The 9,851-nt window shown below is 30.8% G+C and overlaps 1 protein-coding gene and 1 long non-coding RNA gene across 3 annotated transcripts in view; one reads left to right on the top strand and one right to left on the bottom strand.

Annotated features, from left to right (window-relative positions):
- Window positions 1–1,338: 1,338 nt before the first annotated feature.
- Window positions 1,339–3,399, bottom strand: LOC110670082 (E3 ubiquitin-protein ligase RSL1). Its single transcript, XM_058147835.1, has 2 exons — window positions 2,473–3,399; window positions 1,339–1,638 (listed from the first exon to the last, which is right to left on the bottom strand). Exons 1-2 carry the CDS (start codon window positions 3,270–3,272, stop codon window positions 1,566–1,568), a joined length of 873 nt encoding a protein of 290 aa, XP_058003818.1. The 5' UTR covers window positions 3,273–3,399; the 3' UTR covers window positions 1,339–1,565.
- The window catches only part of LOC110670083 (uncharacterized), a 27,485-nt gene continuing 20,722 nt past the window's right edge, over window positions 3,089–9,851 (top strand). Inside the window, exons 1-2 of one of the 2 annotated variants that reach the window (XR_009149016.1) lie at window positions 3,089–3,224; window positions 3,394–3,459. This is a non-coding gene — a long non-coding RNA (uncharacterized LOC110670083). Of the gene's footprint in view, window positions 3,225–3,393; window positions 3,762–9,851 lie in introns of those variants that run through there. The other variant, XR_009149018.1, reaches the window with a different exon arrangement.

Genomic DNA, 9,851 nt, shown 5'->3' with positions numbered 1-9,851 from the left:
TTATATGTATGTATCTATGTAGTTAAACTCTAGGCACATTTTATGTTGCATTCACAACTGTTAAAGTGCCATGGATGTTGTTGTGATAATTTGAAGCAGTGTGCGTGCGTTGGCGTGCGTGTGATGTGGTGTTAACTATTGATAGGACGGGTAGACACGGCTTGAGATCTTCGCTGGGACCCGGTTCTTCGGGGTAGACAAGGCTTGAGTTCTTCGCTGGGACCCCGATTTGGTTTATTAAGCGAAAGTCCGGCTTGAGTTCTTCGCTGGTACAGGTTGGATTTAAGAAAGCTGTATAGGGGATCAGCTCCTATATATTATGATTGATATTACTGGGTGTGTGAGTACTCCAAATTACCTTTTTGATGTTATAATGTGAAATTATTACTGATGTTGCATTTCACTCTACAGGGTGCATTAATTTTAGATAGTTATAGAGATTATGGTTAAAATTGATATTTTAGTCTCTGAGTCAAACGCTCACTCCTGTTCAATATTTTCCAGGCCACAGGAGGATATTTTTGAGGTTAACCTGCTTTTCTCCCTCGCAGGTCATTAATTAATGTTTGTATAAACCTGTTAACTCTTAGAATTTTCGCATGTGTTAGAAATATTTATTGAATTGGGTCTGTAATATAAATTTTTATTTTGAACCTGTAAACTTATTATTTTGTGCATGTTTGATGGGTTGGATGAAGGAGCTGAGCTCCCCAATTGATTATTTATTGTGTTTACAGGTCGGGTGAGTCAAAAACTCCCCGTTGAAAGGTCCATTTTATGGCCGGACTCTGTCCGGTTGAATTCTTGAAATTGGGCCTAAATGGGCCTTAGAGTTAGGTTAAGGAATAGTTAGGCTTACTACGGGACTCGGGGGCTTTAGGCTGGCCCAGGTCCTAGTGCCGGTCCGGCCCATAGGTTGGGTCGTGACATTTTATTTTTTAGTTTTCTTAATAAAATTTTATCTGTTAGTTATAACAAAAAAGTAAAATTGATTTGAAATCAATGAAAATCAAATTGATCAAAATCATTATTAAATTAGATAAGAACCCGATAATTCGAAATCTTAATTAAATTGTAAAATTTTTTCAGTTTTTCATTTAAAAATCTAACAGAATATGAAATTCTACTTTTCAATTTCCTTAGAAAATTTTTATAAAAAATTACTCAAATTATCTACAGGAGAACATACCCTATTAATTATCCATATACAAGACTTTAAGATATGTATGCGATATATGATAGCCCTTATTTTGTTTTAGATAAAAGCCAAATTCTTGATCACAAACATCACATCAAAACATCAGACGTAAAGATGTAGACACTTAATCACAGTAAATATAAATATGTGAAAATCAACTGCATCAAATAGTAAGCAAACAGTTGTCACTTAAAATAAAGGGACCATGATAGGGCCATAGATTAGTGCATTTTGCTTTTCTACCTATTCAAATGCCATTATCTCCTTCACTACTTTCTTCACGCACAACTTCAGCAACTTCCTAGAGTTTTATTGTACCTATATAACATTGTAAATGCATACCACTCTCACGCTTTCTCCAGCCAAGCTAGTTTCTCTGGCAACCACCATGACTTTGTGTCCATTCCGATCCACAGCCATAGCAAAACTCGAACTTACACCTGCATTTATAATTACAACTAGGTCTATGAAACTCTTATTGCACTTGCGTTGAAAATAAGCAATCCAATATCATTTAACCTGGCTTCTTAGTTATTACAATGCCCATTTCTCCGACAAAGGTACAGAAGTTGAAGCTCAGAAAAGAGTTAAAACAAAAGCAATTGGGAAGGTTTGGTTGTTGGTGGGGCAGGGGGCCGCGGTGGTGGCTGTGGGGTGTGGGAGTGGGTCTAGGAAACTCTTATTGCACTTGCGTTGAAAATAAGCAATCCATTATCATTTAACCTGGCTTATTAGTTATTACAATGCCCATTTCTCCGACAAAGGTACAGAAGTTGAAGCTCAGAAAAGAGTTAAAACAAAAGCAATTGGGAAGGTTTGGTTGTTGGGGGGGGGTTGGGGGCGGTGGGTGTGTGGGTTTGGGTGGCGCCGCGGGGGGTGTGGGGGTTTGGGTTTGTGGGGTGGTGTGAGTTTCCATATAGTTTCTCTCTATTTTGCAAGCATTTCAAGCTAAGACAGACTGTATAACCCCTATACCTATAGGAAAATTTTGTCTAGCAATGTTTTTAGCTGATTGGGTTTGGATTGAGATTTGAGCTCACACTCTGTAGCTATGGAGATAACTCTAAGATTAGGGAGCGAAAACTCATTGATTGCATGAAACATGTTTCAACATTTAAAATGGAGAATTAGTTCATATTAAGGTAAAACGTTTAAAATTGTAGAAATCAAAATGTTCAGAACCCACATTGTAGAGTAGTACTGCAATGAAGTGTTCATAAGTACTATTCAATACCCTAATTAATGCAAATATTGCATGAGAAAATAGCACTGACCTGCAAATCATATGTGGGCAGCCATCTGTTCTTTCCACGTAGAATTTGCAATGGGGACATCTACTCCATTTCTTATCCTTAGCAATTTCTATAAACATCAGATCTTCTCTTCCTCTTTCATCCTCATTCAGACTCTGAAACACCTCACACTCTACCCCAGAATGCCAAGGGACATAACAACGAGCACAGAACAATCTGTGGCAGAAGGGGCACTCAGCTTCCCTAATGGCTTCTCCTTCATTGTCGGCCACCAACATGGCTGAACAATCCTTAAATGGGCAGTAAAACCTCTGCGATGCACTGATTAGCTCCTCACAGAGCGATTCCTCCCAACGATCAATCACTCCCTTGGAGAGCTTAGCTCTGCAAGTGTCCAGTTCAAGCACAGCCTTGCAATTCAATCCTGGACAAGTAATGATTGTAACGCTATCGTGAATCTTTGCAGCCACATGTTTGCTTATACAGTCGGAGCAATAAGAGTGAACACATCTCTCAGTTTCGAACATTTGATCACTATGTTTCATTTCCGCACAAATCTGGCTGAACCTGAGGGACCACTGACCAACTTCCAGGAGATTTTGCCTGGGAGGTGCTTCAATCATCAAAACCGATGATGGGTTATTCTTCTTCATGTGAAAATTGATCACAGAACCTATTAGAGCCTCCTGGAACTGCAGCTCCTCGGCGTATTTGGCGTCGGAAAACGGAAAGACGACTTCCTGTTGTTCTTCATCATCGAAGAGCAAAGAAAGGTAGAAATCATCCGCAAAATTGAGAGCAGAAACGTTTTCTTTTGCCATGATTCCGAATGTACAATTGAAAATGATAGGCTAGCTAGAGTTCTCTCCTTAACGACTCTGAAATCGAACCAAACCCACGGTGATTATCATCTTTATAGTCCTTTTTTTTTTTTTGAAAAAGGGAAATAGGCAAAAGCGACTTCGCATGGAAGGAGTCTGATCTTTTTGAAGCTGCTTCATGAAGAAGGTATAAACGTTTTTCCCTTTTTACCCTTCAACTTTCTTTTCTTTTGTAACTCAAAAATTAAAATATTATTGTAAAATATATTATTTTCATTTATATTTTGGAAAGAAATTAATTGTTGAAATTTTAAGTAAAGAAATTGTAGAAATCTAAACTATTCGGTAGTATAAAAAATTAAGTAGGAAAAAAAATTATGCAAAGGAAAGATCCTAATGCTTACCAATAAAATGATTTCTTTAATATTATTATAAATTATTTAATGTAACAGTTGTGTATATTTATAATGGATAAATTTTATTCCTTGAGGATTATAAGACTCACGCGAGATACATTATAATTAATGATCATAATATAACTGATGTATATAATATGGGTGTATAGTTTCGATTCTAATTCAAGGTCTACTTGTGAAAATCAAAATCCAATTAAAATTTTGGTTTGATTTTAATTAGTATTATTTTTTATTCTTCAATTCTAATTCAGCTTGATATGGTTTCGATTTGATTCTCAATTTTTTAAATAATTAGTCATTTTGTTCGTGAATTGTGTAGCTTATTTTTTTTATTTTAATATATAATTTAATATTTATTTTTAAAACTTTTATATTTTAAAACCATACTATAAATTTTTGTTAATGATAAAATTCTTAGTTAATTATATTAAATACAATTAAAATTTTTATTAAAATTTTGAGTAATTATACCTATTAAAATTAAATTTAACTTTTATTTATAAAATGATTATCACTTATTTTCCTCCGAATATTCTTTCATAAAAATGAAACAACATAATATTTTTAGAATACAATTGCATTTAAGAAAGATCATAAATTATTAGAAATAGTTTGTTTATAATAACTATAACAATAAATATGCCAAAAAAAATCTTAAATATTATGGTGGTATTCAAGAAGAAATAATAATAATAATAATAATAATAATAATAATAATAATAATAATAATAATATTATTATTATTATTATTATTATTATTATTATTATTATTATTATTTCAAATAATTTCTTAATTTATGATTTGTATTTTATTCTTCTTTTTTTTAGATCTTAAGTTTGTTCTTTTAAAATTGAATTTTTTTTTATACTTCTCAGCAATTACAAATATTTATTGTTTAATTTTCTTATATAATATTTTACATTTTTTTAAAAATAATATTTATTTTTTTATATAAATCATTGAAAAGTTATATGGTTAATATTATATCTTTTTATTCTAGTAATATATCCTTTATAGAAATGTTTATTTTTTAAAGCATAATCTATAATTATACACACAACAACAAAAAATTTGAGAAACAATTTATTATTATAAATATAAATATAATTGATTTGTAAAATGAAACATAATAAATAATTAAAAATAATTATATAAATGTAAAAAATATATATAAAATAATTAAATTATTGACATAAGTAGATAAAAATGTGAGAGATTTTAATAAGTTATATACTCAATGTTCAAAAGAAATTAAAACTAAATTTATTTTTTAGTGTTAATAAATAACTTATTTAATAGTAACGGACATAAATATCATTTAATTTTAAATTTTGATAAATGATTTATATTATATTTTAAATTAGTTTATGTATACCAATCAAAAAATAAATATATTACAACTTTAAAAGAAGTAAAATGGATAAAACAAGGAAAATGAAGATTTAAATTTTAAAATTAAAAGTAATAAATTGAATTTTAAAGTAATCAATATTTATATCAAGTGGATATTATTTGTCAAATCATTAAGTCATGTGTATTGCAAGATGTGACACATGCAAGTTTTTGAATGCAATAAAATGCAAAATGACTTAATTTGATGAGGTCATTTTTACGCTATTTTTGTACTTTAATATATATATATATATATATATTATTTTGTTTGGTATGTTATTTTAATTTTTTTTACTTGACTTTATATTTAATTTAATGCTTTATAATTACCATGATATATTTCAAATTTAATTCATTATTTTTTTTCCACATATATACATAATACATAAAAATACATTATTTTCGATGATAAATTTTTCACTGTACAATGAACAACTGCAATTTCAAGCAATTTTGTGGTTGTGGCTCAATTGATTGGTAATTTTGTCTTCTTGCCTTTTTTGATTGGGTTGGGCTGGATATACATATTGAGAGAAGAGTTAACCTTCATCCCGCTACCTCCTTCCTTCCCTCAACTTAGTATCCACTGCCCCTTCCGTCGCATACGATTAGTGCTTCCGTCATTTTTACTTTTGTACGTCATTTTGAGAGGGCGGTAATACCCACACACTCAGTAGCCACTGCCCTTTTCCTTTAGCTTTGTTTTTTGACTTTCGTTTCCCATATATTTCGATCTTACTACCAGATTTTCGGCTAAAAGGTTAGTTGATGACTTACCTGCTTTTGATTACTTTTCCATATTACTATCATATTTTGTTTTTTTTTTTTTTAAATTGGTTTACTTTTGTGTTTTTACTATAGATATACAGTGACATAGGATTGAAGGGTGAGATATATATATATATATATATATATATATATATATATATATATATATATATATATATATATATATATATATATATATATATATATATCTCACCCTTCAATCCTATGTCAATGTATATATCTATAATAAAACACAAAAATAAACCAATTTAAAAAATAAAACAAATATGATAGTAATCTGAAAAGTAATCAAGCAGAAATCATTAACTAACCTTATATATATATAGTAAACCAATTTAAAAAAATAAAACAAAATATGATAGTAATCTGGAAAAGTAATCAAAAGCAGGTAAGTCATCAACTAACCTTATATATATATATATATATATATATATATATATATATATATATATATATATATATATATATATATAAAACAAAATATGATAGTAATATGGAAAAGTAATCAAAAGCAGGTAAGTCATTAACTAACCTTATATATATATAGTAAACCAATTTAAAAAAATAAAACAAAATATGATAGTAATCTGGAAAAGTAATCAAAAGCAGGTAAGTCATCAACTAACCTTATATATATATATATATATATATATATATATATATATATATATATATATATATATATATAAGGTTAGTTGATGACTTACTGCTTTGATTACTTTTCCAGATTACTATCATATTTTGTTTTATTTTTTTAAATTGGTTTACTTTTGTGTTTTTATTATAGATATACAGTGACATAGGATTGAAGGGTGAGATATATATATATATATATATATAAGGTTAGTTGATGACTTACCTGCTTTTGATTACTTTTCCAAATTACTATCATATTTTGTTTTATTTTTTTAAATTGGTTTACTTTTGTGTTTTTATTATAGATATACAGTGACATAGGATTGAAGGGTGAGATATATATATATATATATATATATATACACACGATCATAAGATTTGGTGGATAGAGGAGTTTTGAATTACATTTGGTGGATAAATGAGAGAGAGTGAGGGCAGGTGAGATTGTGAGAGGAGTGAGCTTTGCGCTCCTTTATTAACTTTCATTTCTTCTTTGGGAGCTTCAATTTGCAAGAACGCTAGCCAGTGGAGGAAGTTTTTGAACAACTAAGAACTTTGTGAGTAGGACTTTCAACTAAAGTTCGATTGAAGATTTTTGGTAGATTGACAAAGCATCACACCACTACAAAAATCAAGAACAATGTAAGTTTTTTTTTTTTTCCTAATGCAACATAGCAATAGACTATGGTTGGCAAAAGACATACAAGTAATAATGTAAGTGTAGGGATCCGAATCGAATCAAATCACAAAAAATTGAATTACATATTTTAGAAATCAAATCAAACAGAAATGGATGAAAAATCGAATCGAACCGAACCACTCTATTTTGGTTCGGTTGGGTTCAAACCGATCGGTTTTGATTTTTTATTAATTTTTTAATTTAGACTTGATTTTCAGGTTATTTGATCTGATTTTGACCTTGGTTTAAACCTAATAACCATTAATCAATGAAATTAAACAATATATATATATATATATATATATATATATATATATATATATATATATATAATTACATATAATTCATAAATTCCCCATAAAAATAAATCAATTCAAAAATCAATAAAACTATTCGGTTTGATTAGGTTTAATCAATTTTTTTCTCTTTAAAACTGAACCGAATCGAAATAACTGAAATTTTTATAATATAAAATCAAATCGAACCAAACCGAATTATCTTAAAAATCGAATCAAATTACCTAATTAAGGTAGTTCAGTTCGGTTTATTCGGTTTGAACCGAATAATGCTCACCCCTATGTAGGTGTAATTACATATCGGTTTTGTTCTAATAAAATTACAATAGAGTATCAAACAAACAAAAGCCTAATTAATGCAAGAGAAAGAGGCTGCTAGTTGTTAGATACCCCAACCACAACAAAAGTTAATAATTGTGACACCCTTTACCCGTGTACAGTACATCCGAGTAAGCAATGTCACACGGTGTATCGGCACACTCTATTTTACCTTAATCAATTTTTGTCATATTTATGAATATAATTTATGCAATATAACTCATTTAAGCCTTTTTTTCGAAATTATAATTTATTTGAGGTTCCGAAAATTTTATAGAAAATCCGGCAAAGTACCGGCTAAAAATGGAGAAAACAGTTCTTCGGAACCTGTGAAAAACACTTCCAACATTCATATCCCATCACTCTCAAACTCCAATATCAAGATCTCAATATTTTTCAACCATTCGTTTCTCAATCATTCATCTCATTTGTTAATCATGTACAAGTCATAAATAGACATTCACTCTTCCATTCACAAATACAATTTTCATTATTTACATGAACATCAAAATATGTTACATAAGTTCAATTACATATGAGAAAATAAACATTAGTTACAAAATATCAAAATGAAACCTAGTGTCCTACCAATGCACTGTAGCCTGTGAGGTGACAAGGATACTATGCAGAACTGTAAACGGCCTTACCCAATCTGTGGTCTACTGGGCCCTCTGTCCAAATCTTCAGTACCTACGCGTTGCAAAAGCGACGCGCTAAGCATAAAGCTTAGTGGTGCAATAATAAAATAAAAGAAAATAGCAGAAAATAAATGTGTATTTAATGTATATGCCTTATTTGTTTTGCATTTGTATATCCCTTTTTTTTTTTTTTTCTTTTCGTTAACTTTGTCCACTTTCATTCATTTGGTTGCCCAAGTAACCTATACTGGACGACTGGACTGGATAACGGGTCGTTGGAACTGGACACCGTGGTGCCTCGGGCCGTCATACCATGGGACGCAGAACGTCAATCACGTATGCAGTCAGTATGGCTAAAAAGCCATGATATCACATAATCGGCATAAAAGCCATGAATACGGGCATAAAAGCCATGAATACGGGCATAAAGCCTTTTGCAGTACTGCTAAAACAATACCCTATTGGCATGCCAAACTATCCAAACCAATCTTGTTAGGTATACTAGGGCATTTGATACTTTAAAATTCTTCAATTTGTAAATTTCAACTTTTGATGTCACTATTCACTTCATTGATCAACAAAAAGTTGACTTTTGCATAGAAAATAGGTGCATTGGTTTTAACACTCTCAATGTACCACATTTTGCATTTAAAACTTGTTGGAATAAGTCACCAATTCCATTTCCAAGTTTAAACCAAGGGAAGCATAATTTTCAGTTTTTGTAGCCCAAATTTACTGTTCCATTGGGCATTGTTGCAGTGGGAATTTGAGGAAATGGTAAACATGAAAGTTGTTCCTTATTTTGTCTAGTTGAATTTCCTTTTTTGAATCACTCCATTTGGAGTTTTGTAGCTCCAGTTATGGTCCAAAAACCACAGCTGGTCGGATTTCCATTCTGCAGAAATTACCATATCTACAGTAACATGAACAGTGACTGTGATTGCATATTTGAATAGGTTCTGGCCATAATTTAGGGTAGGTTCCTTCATGAAAGTTGTTTATCTATGTCTTAACTTGTTGTTGTAAAAATTTCAAGTCAATTGACCATATCTACAGTGAGTTATGGCCAAATGAACAGTTACTGTTCATTTGGTCATTTCTGCAGGTGCTGTTGCAGGGTATCCGGATTGGGGCCAACTTTTGGTCCTCTTGCTTTAGTCTTTTGGGCATGGTTTCTTCAGCAAAAATGTGCCATTATAAGCCTAGTTTCATGTCCAATTGGCCAAACACCAATTGGACCAACACAGCCCAAGATATGGCAGTCCAAGTAGACTGAAATTTCAGTCACCCTGCTGCACTCATGGGGCAGCATACTCATTCACTTTGCCATGCTACATTTCAGTCCAATTTATGGTCAACATACCTCAAATGGTCACTAATTGACCATTAGAATGTTCTTTAACTATTTCATAAG

The sequence above is a fragment of the Hevea brasiliensis genome, chromosome 1, assembly GCF_030052815.1.
Source record: "Hevea brasiliensis isolate MT/VB/25A 57/8 chromosome 1, ASM3005281v1, whole genome shotgun sequence".
Lineage (NCBI taxonomy): Eukaryota > Viridiplantae > Streptophyta > Magnoliopsida > Malpighiales > Euphorbiaceae > Hevea > Hevea brasiliensis.
Note: the sequence above shows the minus strand (reverse complement) of the source record. Positions and strands in the feature narration are given on the sequence as shown.